The sequence below is a fragment of the Chaetodon trifascialis genome, chromosome 13, assembly GCF_039877785.1.
Source record: "Chaetodon trifascialis isolate fChaTrf1 chromosome 13, fChaTrf1.hap1, whole genome shotgun sequence".
NCBI lineage: Eukaryota > Metazoa > Chordata > Actinopteri > Chaetodontiformes > Chaetodontidae > Chaetodon > Chaetodon trifascialis.
Genome location: NC_092068.1, coordinates 25668710 through 25690708, shown reverse-complemented (window position 1 = coordinate 25690708; position 21999 = coordinate 25668710). Strand labels below are relative to the sequence as shown.

Here is a 21999-nt window from a genome sequence, read left to right as displayed (position 1 = left end):
AGTGGACACGTGTTTGGATGTCTTTATCTTTTAAGTTGATATGTTGAACAAACAGCTGTTTATTTCCACCTCCAGCTGCTGCAGAACAACGCGATGATGGATGTGAAGACGTGTTTGTGTCAGTCCAGCGTTCTCTCTCTTTCAGCTCTGTTTTTGGTCTCCTCCACCTCCTCCTGAGGGACTCATCTGCTCTTTAGCTGCTAAATGCTGCACTGTGTTCACCAGCTCGTCTCTAACTGAGTCTGCTGCTGTTTGCTGCTCAGCAGGTCGAGTTCAGAGGCTTTTTACAGCTTTGCCTCTGAAAATGAGGCAGAGCAGTGAAGCTTGTGTCCGACAGATAAACAATGAGCTTAAAGTCACTTTAAAGCTCCTTAAAGCTGAGAGCAGCTGCAGGTTCAGCTGATGATTCTCTACCAGAGACCCGACACCCTGTTTTCACTGGAACACATGGTGACAGACTGTGACACCGTCTGAGTGCAACAAGGTGATTTTAACACGTTAAAGCATCAGGAAACGTGGACGTCGAAGCATTTCTCACTTCAACAAAACGTCACTATTAAAAGTGTCCGTACACCTTCATCATCGCCATCATCAGCAGCTGCCCTGCTCGAACACCTCCGGCCTCAGAGAAGCATCTCTCTGTTACAATCTGCTGTCCAGCAAAAATCCACTTCATTACCATAACAATTTTAACTGCGAGGGTGGAAGCAAAGTGGGAACAATCGTATTGTTTCTCCCCCCCTACACTCGCTCTCTCTCTCTCTCCCTCTCTCTCTATCTTTTTGTCATTGACAGCCCACTCAGACCCCGGGTGACGAAGACCCTTTTCCGGGGGCCGAGCCAGAAATCCAGAGCGGGTAACTTTGTGGTCGGACTGACAAACGTCGAGCTTCCTCCCGAAGCCTCTCTGATCCTTCCCCATCGCGCTCCTCTCTCTGTTTGTCCTTCATCCGTCTGTGAGGAGGCCGAGGTGGAGGTCCACCGGACGTCGTCTTGCCGGGACGCTGACGGAGGACGAGGAGGACTTCTCTTCACTGCAGGTTGAAGTGAGTTTGATGCTTTGGTCACACGAGGGTGTAAATCCACTTTAGGTTTGTGTAAGCAGGCAGCTGCAGGAGGGACGTCAGTGAGTTTCACTTTGAGAGATTTTAGCTGAAAATTAACTTCAGGAAATGAATTTCTGGCACAAACAAACTGAGCGGCATCAAAAAGATGGAAAAAACACAAGTGACTTCCTTGAAGAGCTTGATTTCTCTTTGTATTGGCTGTTCTGTGACTCCTGATGCTCAACTTTAACATCTGTTTACAAAATTCTGTAAAATAAATATTTATCTTCTGTTTTTGAAAATGGAAATTGTGCAAAAACGCAGTGATAAAATCAGTTTTTCTTCTCAGACGGGCAGCGTTCATATTCTGTCCTTATAAAACATGTTTCTGTGCAGCTTCAGTGTGTTTTCTGGGTGAAATGTGTGTTTCTCATGTTTCTCTGTGTCACTATTGAAGCTTGACGCTCAGATTTCTAAAGCATGAAGATCTCATGAGTCAGCATTCAAGAAGAACAGACATCATGTTTTATGGCATTTTTTAGATATTTGATTCACCGCAGAGCTGAAACGATCAATCGATCCACAGAAAACTATCGATGAATCGTTTCATTGAACTTTCTTCTTAAATCTGATGATTTGCTGCTTCTTTGCTCGTCTGTGGTGGTGAACTGAATGTCTGAGGTTTGGACTGTTAGTGAAGCTCTGAGAAAATGTTTTTGCTTTCTGGCAACTATACAGACAAATATTAATTGATTAATGGGAAAATAAGAGTAGTTTCTAATGAAAATAATTGTTATTTGCGGCTTAATTTGAACGTGGGATGAATTCTTTGTAATTAATCTGGATTGGGATCTTTTGCTGATGAGTTCAAACTGAACACATTTGTGCTAAAATTCAGATTAAAAACTTATTTCTGAGATTGTCCCAGTTAGGAATTTGGCTGGAATTTGAAATTTAAATGTTAAATTAATGGAGGGAAAGGACTTCAAAACGTCACCTCAACATTTCCAAACTGCAGTTCTGGAGTACTTCTGTGGCTGCATCCTAATTTTATTTCACTTTGTGCTTCTGAAACTTGAGATTGAACATTGATTTGTTTGAATTGTTTGGACGTCTTGCAGTTTATTGGATGAGACTCTGAGAGTTGCCGAGCTTCGGCTTCATTAACAATAAAAGCGATCTGCATCCTTCGGAAAGTTAATTATCCTCATTTGATTTCGGTCGACGAGCTCTGAGACGAACCGACGACACATTCTGGGTCGCAGAGATACTGTTGAAGTCAATGACTGCGGCTCCGCGGTCATTGATGTGCCTGTCTATTATCTGACACTCAGCAGTCAATACATTTCCCATGAATATGCAATCGCGTCCATTGATGGCTTGGTTGGAGGGTTCATTGCTTACACCTCCCAAAACCTGACTCATCTGGAGGTCGATGGAGAATTTCATCCCAGAATGAGAAAACTGAGAGACACCGACCAAGTTAATATGAAGCTTGGGAGCAAATCAGGATGATTTATGATGCTTTATCCCCTTCACCAAATCAAGAGACGCCCACGGCCTCGACAGAAGTTCAGTCCGAGGGTATTTTCATAAAAGAGTATTAGGTACTTCAAGGCCTCGTGGATCATTTATCAAACATTTACTTGTAGTATTTCATAATCAAACTGTGCTGCAGGGTGAAACCAGGAGAAGCGTTTTCTTCCTAAATGAGTCATCCAGCGTTTAAAGAACACCTACCATTCTGGCACCGAGGGGAGCAGAAAATTCAGATGATTTATGGTGTTTATTTAAAGTCGGAGCGTCTTTTGTTGAAAAAAAAATGTCAAAGCTTGATGTCAACCTGGATCACATCTTTCAGAGAGCAGGGATTTCTCTTTCAGAGACAGATTTGATGTATTTTCAGGGTCCAGACTCAGAGATCATCTGCTCTTTGCTTTTGTCAAAAGAGAAAATGCATAAAAGGCAAAATAAGGATGAGCTATATTGATCCATGCGGAGAAGCCCAGTTAACACACCAGCAGAGAAGTGATCAGATTAATGTGGATAAATCAGGTCGAAACATCAACATACACATGAAAAAAGTGCAGAAACTATCAACAAATTTTATCAAGGGCTGAAGAAAAATGATTCTTAACATCTCAGATACGTTTATGTTGATCCAATTTTCCAAAAAGCTTTAATCAGGTGTGAGGAAATGGATGAAAAGTGGATTTCTGTGTGAAGCAGCTAGCAGCCGTTAGCATCAGACAAAAGTGCTGTGCTGCGTGAAAGAAGTCAGAACTTGAGGTGCAGATCTTCACATTTCTTCATTCGAAGGGATAAAAGCAGCGTTCTGTTTGTGCTCGAGTACGTTTGATGTTAGAAAAGTGTCGACGTGACATCTCAGAGGTGACAGATTCTCCTCAAACAGCCGACGACTGAACAAAGCCCTCGAGACCTCGCAGAGAGAAAGCTGCCGTTCGCTTGTTTTTGTTGTTTTTCGGAGACGTTTGGTTGCAAAAATGGAAAAGGCGGCAGCAGGCGGTAAACAGGCCGACCCGAGCATCGTTTGAGGACCAAGACAAAGATCCATATTAACAAAAACCACAGATGACAGATGATTAATCGGCGTGGTGGGGTCTGCCGAGCCGCCGGACCCCCGGCTGACACCCCGAGCCACCAAACACAAAACCAAAAACCCCCCAGAGCCTCGCCGGCCTGGAGGAGCGTGGGCGAAGGGTGGAAGCAGGGCACCGTCCCCACGGAGCTGTGTGTGTGTGTGTGCGTGTGTGTGTGTGTGTGTGTAGAGAGAGGACAGAGAAAGATTTTGTGTGTGTGGGTGGATTTGTGTGCGTTTGTTCGACAGATTCTGACACAGAAAGTGTGTGTGTGTGTGTGTGTGTGTGTGTGTGTGTGTGTGTGTGTGTGTGTGTGTGTGTGTGTGTGTTTGCTGCAGAGACTCTGTGAAAAACTAACTGAAAGTGTGTATTTGTGTGTGTGTGTCAGTGCATGTGTGTGTGGGAGTGTTTGTGTTTGCGTGCATCCTAAATGTGTGCATTTGATTTCTGAGTCTGGTCATTGCAGTGTGTGTGTGTGTGTGTGTGTGTGTGTGTGTGTGTGTGAGTGTGTGTGTGTGTGTGTGTGTGTGCGCGCGCGCGCGCGTGAGGACCAACCAAACCCCCATCTGCCACAGGGTGGGCGGCTCGCCACACAACGACAATACACACCAACATTTTTGTAGCTGTGGGCGTTGAAAAGGCTGCAGAGCTGCGGTCCTCCTGCTCGTCTCCACAGCTCAGCGATGCAGCAGGAGGCTTCATCCTGATCGACTCTCCCATCAGCAAACCAAACACACGCAGCATCGCGGTGTGAATGTCCTCTGCTTACACTCCGAAGACATAAAAGGGCTGGGCCTTTTCTGTCCGGAGAGTGAAACAGGTTCATCCTCTGTGGACCGTGAATCTGCAGAGGATCTGCACAGGACGCGATGCTGCACAGTAAAATGTGTTTGAGGCGTTGTTCTGCTGCATGTTTTAGTATCTGTATGAAGCCTCGGTGTCTCAGAAGGAGGCTGATTAATGTCCTCGAGCGTCGAAGTTCACAAATAAAATAAATCTGCTGGTGAGGAGTTAAAGAGACGTGAGCTGCAGGCGGCATTCGCTGTCTGCTACCAACATAGCACACCTGAATCTCCATCCAAACCTTCAGAGGCCGAGTTGCATTGTGGGTAGGCACCAGGTTTTGTCAAGGAAGAATGTGTGAGTTAAAAAAGAGGACGTCTGCTTCAGCTGCATGGACAGTGTTAGAGGAGATTAACGCAGGTTTCTTTTAAATAATGTAAATTTTGAATAGTTTACATCCACGTTTGCTGTTAGACGTCTTCTTCTTGCTTCTGTTTGTTGGCTCGTTAGCTCCACTAACTGTCCACCAGAGGAACAGCGTGAACGCAGCAGCAGGGATCTGTGGCTGGTGTCCTCAGAGACAAAGACACTGAAGCTCCACAGGGGACCTTTAAGTGCAGCACGTTTACTGTGGAGTGCACAGTTTGTACGAGTTTGTTTCAGCAGATCAGTGAGAAAATCTCACTCGTTTTGTGAGTGAGTGAGTGAGTGAGTGAGTGAGTGAGTGAAAATGAGTGAGCAGGTGTGATGAAGGTGCACAGGTGGCAAACAGCTCCGGGTTTGTTTGGTTTTTTTTAGAGAGAACTGAGCTACAGATGCTGCTGAAGCGATGGAGGAGTCGTTACCTGATTGGCTGCTGTGCATGTCAGGCTTTTTATTGGATCACAAAAAAATCACAAATCTGAAAAGAAAATGGAGATTTTTATCAGAAAATAGAGTTAATGAGCATTTTCTGCCTATAAAACAGAGATAACAGCACGAAACAGTGTTGAAATGTGGAAAACTTGAAGTCAGAGACTGACTGGGCTTGTTAGCAGTGATCTGTGCGCTCATTCTGGGGTGATGACATGTCCACTAACAATAAGATGAAAACAAGCTATTTGATGACAGTTTTGTTGTTTTTGGACAAAAACAGACCAATATTAAAATTTCAGACAGCGGAGCTTTGTGATTTTCAGAGTTTCATGTTAAAAAGTGTTTTGTGTGATCTGACGTGGATCTGATGCCATGCAGTGTACTAACTTACCCTCCAACTGTAGAAATGCTTCTTCCTGTCCGTTAATGTACAATAAGAGACACAATCAAGACAAACCAGCTTCCAAAGAAAATGATCGACAAGATTATTCTCTGCTAATCACCTCATCTATCTCAACGGGCCAACAATAGCAGGACTCAGTCAGAGCAGTAATCTGTTCCTGACAGGGCAGGAGAGAAAACAAATGGGTCTGTGCAGTCAGTGTGTGGGCTCAGCTGGCACACAGACAGCACAATGGAAGCCGCTTTACCCGGATACCAGCCTTATAAGCAGACCGAGGTCCTCTCACCTCACCGGAGAATCCATTTATGGAGAAAGTGTGACCGGAATTCCGAACGATGGAGCTTTTTTCCTCCACCTGTGTGACAGCAGCGTGAAGCTGATGATTGAGATAAATGTCCAAATAAAATCCAAACATTCACATTCACACATCAGCAGAGTTTTGTTCATTTCGTCCAACGCGAAGGTGTTTTTTCATTTGTTTCCACGTTTCGTCACGGCGCGCTCCACCACTCCTATTTCTGGAGTTCCCTCTTTTTTTAAAAAACCCAAGTCCATATTTGGTAAATGACGTAACGGGACATCCAGAGATCCCCTTTATAACCATACTGCAGCATCCAGGAGCTATTTACAAGAACTGAGAGGCGGAGCAGACAAGGGTTAACCGACAAAACGAGCGAAAACACTCATCATGTGTGAGAGTCAGTTCGGCAGAAAACTGGAGAACGTGACCTGAATTAGATGAAACCGTCTCATCTCCAGCTCAGAGACACAATGACTGCTAAAGCAGTTGATGAAGTTTCCGTGTCTCTCAGCAGTATTGTAGAGAGTATTCCTAAAGATGTGTACACGGCGGAGGGGGGGCTGTCTTCTCAGGCGTCGCTTGTGTTTAAAGAGGAGGCTGTAGGGGAGGAAGAGCATGAAGGGAAACCCGGTGAGGATGAAAGCGGTAAGATTTTGTGTCATTTCTTCTGAAACGGTTTGTAAGAAACTGCTCTAATGATACAGGCAATAAAATCAACCAATCACCGTGAAGCGTTGCGCGTTAGATGAAAAGCATGTCAGGAGATGAAAGTGGTTTCATTTGATCCTTTACTGTCATGGTAACCGAGTGTACCTTTCTACCTTTCCAGGTGATCTCCTGCTGGTGGAGAAGAGCGCACCTGAGCTGCTGCAGCAGGGCAAATTGGCGCAGTACGTGGACACTTTACGCACGCACCCTGTGGCGTTTACCGGAAAGTTCTCGGTGGACTCGAGAGGCGCGGGAGGATCTTGGACACCGGGGGAAATCATCAACGTGGTGAGCGCTGACATCGCCACCCCGGGGCCGCTCACGGTGCCTCAGTCTCCTTCAACATCCCCCGATATTTACGCAGGAGGAGGAGGAGGAGACGCGGCGGACACGGGGGACGGTACCATGGCGCACGGCCAGCCGGACATCAGCCACATGTACGCGCCCCCTCACCCTCATCCCCACCCTCACCCGGCCCCCTCCTACTCCTGTAGCGGGGACATGTACCAGGATCAGTCGGCAGGGGGCTACCTGGCGACGTCCACCTGCGGCGTGTCCTACCACCCGGCTCCGTCCTACAGCTCTGTGCCCAAACCGACTGCTGACGGCGCCGCGCTGCTGTCCATCATGCCTGACTACGGAGGCTTCTACCAGCAGAGCTGCCAGAGAGATATCCAGACGGCTTTCCCGGAGAGGAAATCCCTCCCGTACCCGTTAGACTCCCTCAGGGTCCCGCCGCCTCTCACGCCTCTCAACACCATCAGGAACTTTACGCTCGGTGCGCCCTCGCCGGCCGCCGATGGGCCGATGGCCGCCGCTTTCCCCAGCCACCAGAACCTCCCTCTCAGGCCGATCTTAAGACCCAGGAAGTACCCGAACCGACCGAGCAAGACCCCCGTCCATCAAAGGCCGTACCCGTGTCCGGCAGAGAGCTGCGACCGCAGGTTCTCCAGGTCGGACGAGCTGAGCCGGCACCTGCGCATCCACACCGGCCACAAACCCTTCCAGTGCCGCATCTGCATGAGGAACTTCAGCCGCAGCGACCACCTCACCACCCACATCCGCACGCACACCGGGGAGAAGCCCTTCTCCTGCGACCAGTGCGGGAGAAAGTTCGCCCGGAGCGACGAGCGGAGGAGGCACATGAAGATTCACCTCCGGCAGAAGGAGAAGAAGTCCTCCGCGTCCTAATCCTCCCCCCGCACGGCCCGATGCTGCTGAATGTAAACTCTCTGAATCTGAACATGAGCTCGATGCGCTCCCGCCACAGCCTGCCTGCCAATCAGAGCCCACATCTCACCTGGAAGTTTACACCGTCCTCACAACAAACGGAAGAAATCCGTTTGGAGGCCACATTGAAAAAAACTTTAAAAAAAAAAAAAAAAAAAAAATCAGGGAGAATCACAAGCAGAGTTCACAATGATGTGTTTGGTCATGACTTCATTATTTATCACATCAGCTGAAACATCATTCCTCCCGCAATGATCCACTGACGGAGCGTTAAATTGAATGAAATGTAAAGGGATACTGCAAACACACAGCAGTACGTGTCCGCGTGCCGTCAGTTACTGCAGCTTGCCTCGGTGCTCTGTGGCAAGGCACCTGTCTCTATATGCTTCATACTCTCAGGGATTCAATTACGATTCAGGCTGCAAAGATGAGACCAAAACCCTGCAAGTGGGCTGAGTGTGAGTGATGCTGGAGGCTTCACTGCTGCTGCACCGCCTCCAGCTGTGGGCGGCTGGCTTTCAATGCAGTTAAATGGAAAAAAAAAAAAAACCTGTTCATTTCAGATAAGTAGAAAAGGTCACGGTGGCATCTGAGGGGACTTTTGGACCTTCACTCATTTCTTCCCCAAACACACAGAAATAGAATTTCCCTGGAACATCCCACCCCCCAAACCCATGGCAGTAGTTTCACTTTAAAATGTAGTTAAGGTCATCTGATCATCAGTCTTCAGTCTAATTTAATGCTGTTATGCAGGTTCACATGAGACAGACACAAACTAAATATCACTAATGGTGTTTTCACACTGCTGGCACGAAACCACGTCGCCCTGCGCCGCGTCCAGCGCTTACGGAAAGATAAAAACATGGTTAAAAAGGAAGGAAGAAGGACAGGTGAGGTAAGGTGATGTCAGAGTGATGACATCACAAACAGGGTGGGGCTAAGGTGGGAATCCCAGTGAAATGTCATTGGCTAGAAGCAGCAAAATGAAGCTTTTTTTAAACCTGGTTTTGTATCATAGAAATGTTGAAGGGATGATTCATGTTTCATTCATGCACCTGAAGAAGAGTCGACAGCGACGCGCGACGCGGGGTTTCATGACTGCAGCCTGATAATCTGTCACGTCTGCTCTAACTTCATGTTTGGCTGCTTTCAGGTGTATGCACAGACCTGCTGACGACTGTAAAGATCCAACCAGCATTTCTACCTGATGAATGTGAGAGAGAGAGTCACTGGACAAATAAAAGTTCTGTATTTGAGTTTTATAAGTTTTATGCAAACGAGTCGAGCACTAAAGCTTTTATTCTGCTGGACTGACGCTTCTGCCGATGCAAATAAATGTTGACTTGTCGAGTTCTTCTGGCTGTCGTTGCTGCTTTCTGCACACTTCTCACCGTGTTCGGACCTGCCGATGTCGCTCATGTCACATTTAGCGAGGGAGGAGATCATAAAATAAGGCTTCTGTTGAAAGTATGATCCAAATCTAAAGCAGTGAAGTTTACGGCTCAGCTGAGACAAAGACAGACGCTGACAGTTCAGTGTCTGATATGAAACTGGGACACAAACGCAGCTGAAATGTGGATTAATGACAGAACTTTGAGCATAAAGGCTTCAGTATGCTTCAAACAAACGACAGCATTGAGGATCAGAGAATAAAACAGACTTCTCAGACTCTCCTGGAGCACATTCACGCTGCCGGACTCACAGAAGGTGAAGAAGTTCAAACGCTGCTTCCTGTCTCAGCTCAGCACACCTGGCCAGTCGCTGCGTAGAGAGCATGAACATCAGGTCATTTGAAGCACACTGAAGCCTTCACACGTCCAGCTCAGTCCCAGAGCTTCATTTTCTCTGCAGAGGCCTTCAGAGTTTACGAAGCTGCACAGCTAACTGAGCTAACTAGCTAACAGCAGCTAGCAGAGTACAGTGAGCAGCAGGAAGTGGTTCCTCTGCTCACACGCTGCCCTCTGCTGGTTTGGAGACGTTCCACAGGCGGGCAGATGTCACACACTGCACCTTTAATGTCCCTTCACACAGCTGCTGAGCCAAACACACCGATTCCACTTAACACACTTTTACCTTTCGGCTCCCAACAAACACACAGACACCGACGTCCTGCAGGCGTCTCGGGCCTGGAAACACCAGGTTTGACTGAAAGTGAGAGCAGATGTTACTGTGCAGAGATGTTTGAGCTGAAGGAACGGCGTCGCTGTCTGCAACCTTTTCGTTCTTTCAAAGACACAAAAATAAAGCAGACGCGTTTAGGCAAAATAAACAGCACATTTTATGTGAACAGAAAATCTTCATTACAGGCAAAGTATATGAGTACAGTTACTGTTCGTCCGACTGCAGAGTCGCATCCTGGACTCCTGATGATCCGCTAATTATTACTTTTAGTGACACAGCGTACAGCACATCTGTCTTATTCACTGCTGTCAGATGAAAATGTCGGAGCAAATTACGACAGAGTTTGAGATCTGAAACGCATCATTTCAAACATCCAATTCTGCAAAACTTAACGAGCAGATTTTAATATCAGCTTTACTTTCATCCCACGGCGAGTTTCAGAACAAGCATCATTTTTATGTTGAATATAAGCAGCAAAGATTCGTTCAGCTTCAGTCTGAGCTGGAAATCAGCGTCAAACTGACAGAAATGTTTTCATCACAGCGACATTTCAGAGCCCTCTTTCCCTCAGTGGCAAAGATGGTCGAACAGAAGCTTCATTTAGTGCACATCTTTCAAACAGTCAATGATAGAAATCACAAACAGCCCTGAGGATCAAATTCTCAGAAGAACAGAAGGCGGCCGACAGTTTGTAGGGTCCTGAACGCAACACGAGAGGAAGTCTGCAGGTTTACACACAACTGAGCTCCAACAGAGAGTTCTTCATCGGACCGCAGCCAAGGACACAAAGCCTGAAGCAGGAAGACGACTAGAAGACATGGACAGTCCCTCCGTGGTCCCCGGCAGCGTCCACAGAGACAGCTCAGCTCAGGACACACTGGTTTTGAATGCTGCGTTCAAGATGCAGGCAGAAGTCTGGAATTCCTGACTATTAGATTACAGCAGTGATTATATGTCAGCGTGGAGAGAAGCACGTTGTTAGCGTGAGCGCACGTTTAAATTCAACATTTAGCATCAGCAGCTTCACGACCAGCGAGGACTCGTTTCACACTGAAGGTCATGCAACACGCAAAGCTCCACTTTAGTGCATTTAAAGGTTACTGAATGCACGGCTGCAGGAAACATTGAGGGTCACACATCTGGCCAGAATTTCCATTTTGGAATCGAAACTTGACTTCGACCGGGAAGCAAATTCAGACCTCCTGACTTTTCCTGAACGCAGCATTTGCACCCTGCACATCATCAATTTGTCATTTCTTGGCACCTCTCCTCCAAAATACTTTCGAGTCTCATTTCAGCCCACTGTTCAGTCATTTCTGACTTTGGTACTTTTCACTTTTTCACCCTTTCTGCTGAGGGATGATGACGACAGAGCTCCACCACCTTTCATGAAACTATAAAGGTCAGAGGCGTCGATGGTGAAACGTTACAGGAGATAAACGAGGCGTTCAGTGGCAGAGCGACAGGTCACCTCCTCCAAAAAGCTCTGCAGGCTTCAGCTGTCAATCATCAGCACCAGCTGACAGTTACTGTCTTCTAGTTCAGGTTGCTGCAGACTGCTGCCCTCTCTACCAAAGCAGAGATTAAAACATGAGCACGCCGGAGAATTCAGATCAAATTCATGTGGTTTCACCCCTTTCTGGTGGGTCATATCTGATATTTGCTGAACACAGAGAACCTGTATGTGCATTGAAAAAGGATGACGGGGCTGAACGATCTGCTTCGCTGGCAGTAAAATCCTTCCCACAGAAACCGGGAGGGAGCAGGAGAACAGGATGTGGTTCAGGACTGCCAGGGGCTCCAGCTGTTGTTCCAATGAAAGGGAAACTCGACTTATTATATTTCACTGCGGAGACGCTGCAGCTGTTCAGGGCAGCACCGGAAACAATGCTGAACAATGAGGAGACCTGATGCGGAGCTGGATCACCTCCCTGAAGGAGCAGGTGTCTCCGGCTCTGCTGTCATGGTCAGAATTACCCCTCTAACTTGTTTCTCGCCTGCAGTGGCTTCACACCATACTGACACAAGAATTAATGGTTCAGAGACCCTTCACTAGTCCGTCCAAGTCCAGAGGCCTCGGCCTTGTTTCACCACAGGGTGCATAAACCAGACCAGGCCGAGAAGGAGGTCAGATGGATCAGAAGCAGACCTCCGGGCCTGGGTACGGCTCCCCTCCGCACCAGAAATCCGCAGGCTGTGAGATCTCCATGAGCCAGACTTCGTCCTTCTGCTCTGTGGTTTTAGCCTCCCCGTCTGTCAGGACCCTGAAATAGTGACAGTCTCTGCCGTCGTCCGGGTCGTACGGCGGGGCCAGGATGTCCATGAACGCCGTCGGGCCGTCCACGGCGTCGATCTGGTGGAGGTTGTCCCGGTCAGGGGAGAGGACACACGGGCCGCTCTCCTCCGTGTACTCCCCGGTGGAGCGAAGCACGGAGCGCCGCAGAGCGTCCATCTGGGCCTGCGGGAGCGGAGGCGCCACCTGCGGGCTGCCGGCCGGCCGCTCCAGCCTGTCGAAGCAGCTGATCCTGACCTTGCCGTACATGACTTTGAGCATGCCGTGCATCCCCGGGTGGTCGTGCAGTGGGATGGAGGCGCCGCTTTTCAGCAAAAACACCCCCATACTGAAATGATCCGTCTCACAGATATGCATGTAGGTGACCGGGGGCGCGCCGTGGTGGTACGGGAGCAGAGGGGGAACACCGGCGGAGCTGTCGTCGGCTCTCCGCGGGACGAGCTTCAGGTCCGCCGCTCGCACTTCCGTCATCAGGCTCTTCAGTTTACTGTGGTTATCCATGAAGGTTTTACCGGGCTCCTCACCGACCCGGGGCGGGTTTCTGTAGGTGACGAGAGCCTGTCGAGCTATTCTCTGGACGATGGAGGTCATGTCGCTGTCACCTGGCATCATACCGCAGCGAGGAACGCGCCGTCCGGCTCCACAGGACGCTCGTTAGCCGTAGCCTTTTAGCTAGCGCCGAAGATCGTCTCTTAGCGAGACGACTCACTGCGCAGATATTCTTAGGACCTTTAGGCCCTTTGGACGGTTGTAATACGGAATATTTGTGATCTGATGTCACACAAAAATGGGAATTGAATGGGATAAACAGTTTTTTCGTCACTATACGTATTAGAAATCAGTAATGGTGGTTTTTCACATCGGCAAAAACCTGACAAGAGCCCACATAAAACAGTTCAGTTTTTACTCTTCCACTGAAAAAAATATTTAACAAATGAATCAGTAATCATGTCCCAGACTGTGTGTTATCTTTGGCACATGCTGAGATGTTATCTGGCCTTTAACTGTCAAATAAACTAAACTGAGTGACTGAATAAAATATGTTGACTGGGTTTCTGTACTTAAAATAAACCAAGAACATTTTGAACACAACAGTTTTAACAGGAACACAGTGAGTATTTGAAGGCGCCATCTTGCCTGTTTAATTGTTGTTTTCCTACAACACAAATGTGATGTGATAGCTCCAGATCTCCAGATATCATTGTCCAGAAAGAAGAACGGGCGTCGCGCTTTTTGGTGGCAGAGTGAGACCTTACTACTTTTCATCGTCTTCGGTTGGCACGACAACACATTCACGGCACACTGAAAACTGTCAGCTCTCTGATCCTTCACGTGTTCACACATTCGTGCTTTTTGCATATGAACACGTGAGGATTTGCACGTAGAAAAGTAGTACAAAGAGAGGTGATAACATGAACCTGTGAGGGTGATTTTCGGACTGGTCCTGACTCAAAAACGGTCACTTTCAGGGAATTCAGTGCCCCATTTTTGAATAACTGTCACACACGTCCGCACCAGACATCACTTTACAGTTAACACCTTGTGCATTGTGGGGCATGTAGTCAATCAACCAACGGCACCGCGCTCACTGTCTCAAATGAAAGTTAAATTCAAATACTGACAAAGTAAAGTTGTTGTCGTCACAATCCTGCATATAATTAAGAATGGTCTCCCTGTGAATGAATATATTACTTATAAATCCAACGAACTGCCTGGACAATGCACTACAATACCCAGCATGCCACAGAACATTTAACTTTCAACGATCTTCGCCCCCAGTCATTACTCAAATCCAATCAAACTGCACTGACAATGAGAGGAAAACCAAGCAGCAGAGGTGACATATGTGCTCTGTGTCGTTTATATTTAATGTTTTATTAGAAACTCATTTGCCGATTTCTGAAAAACACGCAGTTAAAGTCGATTCAATGGGAGAAGTTAATGTGAGCAAAAATGATGACCACGTCTTTTGCCCAATAGTCAATAAAATAAATGGATCCATTTTTCACCACACATCTCTCAAATATTCTGACACACAAAAACGTTTTTCAGACTGAGAAATAAGGAGGAAATAACTTGGTTTGGGCCTTTTTCATGAGTTCTGGAGTGATAGCAGTAAGCTAGCAGATAAAAACGAGCGGAAAAATAAGGCACAAACATTCAATTTGGACTGTATGTAGGCATGGAAAAGCAATAGCCCACCAACATTGTGTTAGTGCCAAAATGCCCAATGGAGATGGGATTTAGATGAGCTAAAATTAATTAATTTAAGGTTTATTGTCACTGTAAGATAGGCAACATTGAATTAAAGACCTCATTTACAGTATAGCTAGTGGATAAACAAGTTGAAATATTTAACTAAAAGTGATAAATAAGCAGGTGAAATAGATGACTACGTTGAGTTTGAAACCTTTGAGTTAGATAAACAAGCTGAAAACAATGGATAGAGAGACAGTTAGCTAAAAGTGATGGACGGACGTTTTAAAAAGTTAGCTAAATTGAATAAACTGGTGAAATGTCTAGCTAGTCTTCTGCTCATGGCACAAATGCAAACTTGACCAAACCAACCAGGCGGCGGCGGCCTACAGGTCAGAGGTTGTGACTGGAAGGTCGTTGGTCAGTCATCGGGGCTGGTAGAATAACATTATCACAACTGATGTACCCTTAAGCAAGGCTGTTAATCCCAAGTGCTCAGGCCAGACTCCTTTAATGTGATCAGGCTGTACCTGAAAGGAGAGCATCGCTCTCAGTGAAACTCCCCTGAAGGAGGAGAGGTCAAATTTAACAACTGTTCAGTTGCACAAAAAACATTCTAACAGCTTCATCTTGTATTTAGTTAACAGTGTTTCTTATTTTCTGGTTCTTATTTTTCGCCCCGCCATTAGCTGAACAACCCTGGAACCTGAAGCTCTCTGATTGGATGTTTACTACAGAGGAGAAACACTGCAGACACACTGGACGCCTACAATAATGGCACCCAGAGGGGATGTCATCTTCATCCAGAACATTTTGGACTGAAGCGCCTCAGCGTTTAGGGGTCAGAAGGTCACCCGGCTGCTTCGCCTTCACACCGATCCAGCTGGAAGGCCAGTGAGATGAAAGAATCATTTAAGAAAGCAGCATGATTTGTGTTTTCATGTGGGTAAGAAACACACTTCAGTGCCCACAAGATCAACAGTGACTCATGTGTGTGAGCGTGACTCACTTGTTGTGGCATCCGTGCTTCGTTCTGGAGACGTAGGCAGTTCATTTGGACGTCTTTCTGCTGGGAAACACCCACCCACACACACTTATGAAAAGAGAGAGATGACAACCTACTTTATGGAAATTCAACCCGATAAAGAGATTTGTTTGGTGGAATTTGTCAGCCTATTAAAATATTTGTTTGTGTTTATTACTGTGATCACAGCAGAGGGGAACAGGAAGCAGTGGGAGGGACTGGGCTGATGTGGCTTTTTTAGTTATTTATTTTTTTAATTACCAGATCCAAGGGATCGGATTCTGTGTTTCTCATCTCGAGTCGTTTTATCTGTGATGGAAAAAAAAAAACACATTTCCTTTCAGCCATAAATCCACAGTAGCTATCTTGAGGTCCGCCATGTTTAGCGAGGAGGAGGAGGTTGTGTTGTGTTTTCTGGTTTGTTGGTTTGGGATGTTTTTACAGGCGTTCACACACTGGCATGAAGGTCTCTCCAGGATCTTCGATCATCTGATGCCCCTCAGAGGTCTCAGTATGCTTGAAAACCGTAGAAGTATTTGAGAGAGAAGTCTAGGTTTGTTCAGGCGAAGGTATGTTCACACCTGGCCAATCACAGCGCAGTGTGGATGTGGCTACAGAACGTGTTAGACCACCAATTCCACCATTGGAGAAGCGAGCAGGAGGAGGTTATCGCTCGCTGTGAAGACTCATTTACACCTCTGCATGTTGTAAACATGGCTGCTGCTGTCAGTGCGTGGCCTCCATAGCTGCGGCCCCTTCCTCGTACCTGGCTGAGCTCCCCTGTGCACTGAGCACAGTTCAACAGGGACCCGTGGATCCTTTTTCTTTTCTGTTATTAACAAAGAAAGTTGCCAGTCATTGGCTCTGACCCAGGACAGAGTGGATCCTCGATGGACAGATCATGTTACGCCAGTCAATGTCTCCCTGAAAGAAAATCTTGCCTCGGGGCCCCTGTTGTGCAGAGCGAGGCCTCCCTGCACTGAACCGTCGCTCTGTCACAGTGAATGGATCATCAGTGCACAGGGACAGACCCACACTCAGACCTGGATCCATGGAGGGACTGTCTGAAGCCTGCAGACACCAGAATCAGTTCAGTGACAACGTCTTCAACAGTCTGGTTAAGATTCAGAAAAGATGATGGTTTGTCTCAGAAAACGTAGGGTTAAGGTACGCTAACTGAAACACTTGGTTAAGGTCAACGGATCGAAGGCAACTGATCAACTGTTCCCTCATTTACATTCAGAGTTCAACAAATCAAATGAATGTTGAAGAGTGATTTACTGAGACAGATTTAAAAGGCATGGTCTGACCCAGCAGAGCTCTTTGGACTTCCAGTGTCCTCCTATTGATTGAGCCCCCAAACTCTGGATCCTACACTTCCCATAATGCAACGCCACCAGCAGGGTTATGTTTGCAGACTTGTCAAAGTTCCCGTAGGGCCTCAGAAAACTGTTTCCACAGACCCAAAGTCCATCACAGCTGGGACGCTGCGTAAACCAGAAATGAATCCTTTTTGACATAAACTGAACCCAAAATAGTATGAGTCACTAAATTTGAGGGTACAAATACTGAAAACAGCCCCCCACCCACCAGACGGGCTGCGTCTTTAGCCGTGTGCTCGTCAGATCGTCTAAGACCTGCTGTGGTGTGAACAGAGTCCAGAATGTGGGACATCCTCCCGCCCACTGATCCATCAGGACGCCCTCATGTTGACTCTTTATACCCACAATCAAAGGATCGTCTGCACCGAGGCTGCGTGAGCTTTCAGTGGACATGAGAACGCACATGTCCCCGTCCGTGGAGACGTCACCCACAGCTCACCTCCTCGCTTCCCCTCAGCTCCACCATCTTCAGCTGCATCTCGCAAAGCCGGCTCGACACCCACCTACTCGCCGTGACACCGAGGCCTCGTTTGTGCCCCAAAATCACCCCCGAGCGCGTGTGGTGTGTGTGTGCGGTCAGTGTGTGACGCCGCGGTTGTCCTCGAGCAACATGGCGGGGCTTTTTTTTTGCAGGAGTTGTCCGGGGGCTGAAAATAGACGGCGTGATTCAGAGCTCGGACGCTTTTAGCCCTGATGTGGAGCCAAACTGTGGAAGCCCCGCTGGAAGGTCGTCCTCCAGATCAAACAAACAGGATGAATTATTGTGCTGCAACTGGCTGTCACTGCCAGGCCAAACACACACACACACACACACACACACACACACACACACACACACACACACACACACACACACACACACACACACACACAAACACACACACACACACACACACACACACACACACACACACACACACACACACACACACACACACACACACACTGCCTTGTATATTTATAACACGACAGTAAACAAGCTCTGGATGTTGCTGTGAGTCTTCATGTGTCCTCTCCTCCTGTCTCTCAGTCTGCTGTTGGCTGGTGGACTCGCTGTCAGAGCAGACGACCCTGAGGTGGATGAAACCTGATGGACTGGCCTCTGCGGAGCAAGAAAACACGGTGCCGTCCACGTGCTCGAAAGTTGGCCCCGATGCCTCTGATTGGTTAATAGTTAACAGTTCCTGGTGAGGTTTTATTGCAGAGGTGCTCTTTACATAATAAAGAGTGTTAATATGAAGCAGGTTTGGAAATGTTTCACCATGAATGCATCGTAAAATGTGCAGAGAGGGAGATCCCGTCAGTGACGGCGGTCCTTTGGAAGAAGCAGAACATTAAACACAAAGAGCAGCAGGATAAAGACTCCTGACTACCGCTTAGACACGTGTGGCATCGTGAATCTGTCTTGTAATGAGTGAAGTTGTGAGTCAATGGTTGCCGCGCTGCAGCTTTAGGACGCGGCTTCCAGGTTTAACGCACTGTTGTTTTTTTACCTTCATCGAATGAAGATGGAAAGTTCCCGCGAGCTCACCTTTAATCTCATTTTCACACCTGCAGATTGTTGTGACATCACAGCCAGTTTGGAGCCGATGAAAACAGGCGTCCATCAGCTAAAATGAACAACGTGTAGGTGTTAATAATTCAGGATGTGGTGTCATGTTCAGAACGTCTGAAGAGGAAACTGAAGGTTCGTGGAAAAGCTAAATCAGACACAGATGATTATTCCCAGCAGAGTATTTTCCTGTTGCATTTTATTTTCATGTGGTTTGAAAGGCGTCTGGAGGGGACGTGGAATTCATTTCTGGTGTTTTTGTTCTCAGCTGCTGCTGCTGCTATGGAGTCACTTCAGGGACACTTTTCAGTTCATGGTTCCCAGAGGATGAACACTAATGCAGCTCTTTAGCGCCACCATGAGGCTGATGTGTCTGATGGTTTACAGGTGCATGTGATGAATTAGTGGTCCACAGTGACAGTTCAACAATGACGTGGACGCTTCAGAAAACTGCTGTCAGTGAACGCAGCTTGTTTGTTAATGAATCTGTGTCCATTCATGTTTGAAACAGAGTCCAGTCCAGTTTGTGGGTCGCAGCGCTGAAGACATTCCCGATCATCCATCACATCGGCCTCTGAGCCTTGCCTCATGCAGCCTTTTCTTTCCTCTGATGTTCTCTGATCGGATCACGGTCTGTTCTTGAACAGGCTGATCGGAGGGTTGCGTGCTTTTGTCCCTCAGACACTTCAGCTTGAGTGGATCCAAATGTGTCTTTGGACAGAGGCTGAGGTCCACAGGGTAAAGACAGGAAACTGGATCTGGAGGCCAAAGAGTCCCACAGGGAACCTTCACATGCAGCCACTGACATCACACATAACCCCGGCTCTTTCTCTGGAAGCAGACGATGAACTGGAGTTCATCCCACTCACAGTTGCACAATGGTTGGCTCCTTAATAACGACAGCACTCATGCTTTATGTATATATTCTGCTTTATGTCCACAAACTGCTTCCCGTACTGTTCTGGGTTCCCTCTCTTCACGTCTCTGCTGGCAGAGGTCTGTTATCTGTGGCCTGTGGACGGTGGTCAGCCTGCAGGGCGACAATCTGTAGATGCTCGCGCTGATACGACCGCGTGACAGCTTCAGAAAACAGTTTTGCTCGGCAGCGACCGTCCGACGTCAAAGCCGCGATGTGACAGCCGTGCGTGCGGACTTAGAGCGCGGTGACGTCAAAGCGTCGTGTTACCGTGTTGACTCTCCACGGAGGATCAACAGCAGCCCGCAGTGTTTGTTGACACGTGGTGATGCAGTTAGGAAGCGTAACACAACAAGTCATTTAACATTCTGCCGCAGCCTCGAGCTCATCTCCCCCCAGCACACAGATGCTTTTCTGCATGAGGCCGAAACACAGAATAAAAACACGTGCAGAGATGAAGCTGACGCGCTCAGAAGAACCAGCCTGGCAGCGATCAGAGGCCGCTTCAAGGCCGGCGGCTTGAGAGGGAAAGAAAAGCCCAGCGAGAGGAGGAAGAGGAGCTCGACCACACCTGCACAGGTGACGATCGATCCTACGTCAGTGTTTTCGAGCTCTGACGCCGCACGGCAGAGAAGAAGAAGCCTCCACAGACGGCTGCGTGGGCTCTGAGTTTCACCACTTCGACATATTTGAGTTTTCCCTCCAGCTCAGTTTGGACAGCCGAGATGAGCGGGAGCTGCTGTCATGGCGTCACGGCTCTCACAGCTACAGTCTGCTTCGCTCTCGTGTCTTTTAAAGCACATTTTCACACTCAGGGTGTCCAGATCTTTTCATAACACTGATCTTCTTCAGAGGTTGTGACTCTTCAGCTGATGTGTAATGATCTGTGTCTATCAATAAAGTTACAATAAATCAAATGACACCATGAGCAGCCTGTTTGTTCACTGAAGAACCGAGAGCGCCGTCGACTTCCATACAGTGTGTGTGTGTGTGTGTGTGTGTGTGTGTGTGTGTGTGTGTGTGTGTGTGGGCTGTCATATAATTAGCAGCAAATAAAGCCAGCGTGGACACACTGTCGTCATCATCATGCGGGTTCTTCTGTGTGTGTGTGGGAGGGGGGTGTTTGTGTTTGTGTCTGCTGATGAACACGCTGTTTTCTTCATCATCATCATCATCATCATCATCCCAAATAAAGTTTGGCCGCTCTCGTGCTCTTAGACACATGACAGGTCTTGACTCAGAAACACTCCCACTGGTGGAATGTAACTAAGTACATTTACTCTTACTCGTACTGCTTAAAAACAAGTACAAGTAAAAAGAAGTACTTTTACTTGAGTCTTTCCATTTCAGGTAAATGTATACTTCTAATAAACCCTTTAAAGAGCCTCTGGGATCAGCTGGTGTTGTGGTATTTCACTCAGTTCATGAAAAGTGTCAGCTGACCAGTCAGGCTTCAGGCATCCTGGTGTTTTGAGCTGAATGCTAACAGCATGCTAACATGCTCATGTTCATCATGTTAGCTTAGCATGTTAACATTTGCTTTTTATCACTAAATGTACAGCTGAGGCTGATGGGATATCGTTAGCTTAGCGGATATTTGGTCATAAACCAAAGTGCTGGACAAACTTTGGCACTAAAGCAGGTCAGAGTTACCCAATCATGAACCCCAGCTGGACACAAAAAGGTCACAGGAGGCATTCTGGGAAATGTTGGAAATTAATTGCTTAAGAAGAAGAAGAAGAAGTCGAGTTTTGTTGAGATAAAGTGCAGAAAACCCAGTGAATCCTGATGCGACCCCTCATCCAACAGGGAGACACGCCTGTGCCTGCGCTCCTGTAGCAGGACAGCGACATCAAGTGGTCATTTGAGGGTACTGCAACAAAGCAATTCAAATCCAGGCCTCCAGAGAGGTGGAAAAAGCACGCAGTGATGACAGAAAGCTTCTTTAAACTCATCTAACTTTAGTGACATTCAACAATATACAGATCACTGTGTCTCATACTGAACAACAAAACACAGAGAACAAATTAAAGGTCAATCATCAATTTAAAAAAAAAAGGACAAAATGAAAGCAGTCAAGTGTAAAGAGGGAACTGTGACCTGCTGGTGGCGCTAAATGAAAAGTCAAAGCGTCTTTTAGGATTCCTTCTCAGTGATGAATAAACACCAGCGCGGTCATAACGGTGGGGTCATGTTTGCTCTGCGATGTTTATCACAGACCGACGAGTTTCAACAGAAAAACTATTCCAGTTCTTCACAGTATTGCATTTTGCACAGTGTTATACAGACTACAGAGTTTTTGAGTGAAGGCACAAAACTAGAGATTACTTCTGCAAAGGAAATCCCTACAGACCGACGTGATGAGTGACGGATATCGAACGCGTGGCGGAAACGGTCCACACATAAAACTAACTTCGTCTCCACCGACTCACGCCATGAAAGGTAGTAGTGTCGTCTTCAAACCCACGTTAACTCCACCTTTTCTCTCCTCGTTTCAGAGCTTTTGCACATTTTCCAGAAACGTCTGAAAGCACCGAAGCGCTTAAACGCCCTGCAGACGTGTGCGTGAACCCTGCTGATTGTCCAGCG

General features: G+C 47.3%; 2 protein-coding genes across 2 annotated transcripts; one reads left to right on the top strand and one right to left on the bottom strand.

Annotated features, from left to right (window-relative positions):
* The first annotated feature begins 6196 nt into the window (after window positions 1-6196).
* On the top strand, window positions 6197-9289 carry LOC139341680 (early growth response protein 2b-like). Its single transcript, XM_070978309.1, has 2 exons — window positions 6197-6633; window positions 6818-9289. Exons 1-2 carry the CDS (start codon window positions 6426-6428, stop codon window positions 7885-7887), a joined length of 1278 nt encoding a protein of 425 aa, XP_070834410.1. The 5' UTR covers window positions 6197-6425; the 3' UTR covers window positions 7888-9289.
* A 900-nt stretch (window positions 9290-10189) lies between these two features.
* Window positions 10190-13034, bottom strand: adob (2-aminoethanethiol (cysteamine) dioxygenase b). The gene has a single exon (XM_070978428.1). It carries the CDS (start codon window positions 12950-12952, stop codon window positions 12185-12187), a length of 768 nt encoding a protein of 255 aa, XP_070834529.1. The 5' UTR covers window positions 12953-13034; the 3' UTR covers window positions 10190-12184.
* Between the last annotated feature and the right edge of the window lie 8965 nt (window positions 13035-21999).

Excerpts from the sequence above, each read along its gene's own strand:
- adob (XM_070978428.1), bottom strand. The coding sequence starts at position 12,952 with ATGATGCCAGGTGACAGCGACATGACCTCCATCGTCCAGAGAATAGCT.
- LOC139341680 (XM_070978309.1), top strand. The coding sequence starts at position 6,426 with ATGAAACCGTCTCATCTCCAGCTCAGAGACACAATGACTGCTAAAGCA. Across the intron at positions 6,634-6,817 it reads ACCCGGTGAGGATGAAAGCG|GTGATCTCCTGCTGGTGGAG; the intron begins GTAAGATTTTGT and ends CTACCTTTCCAG.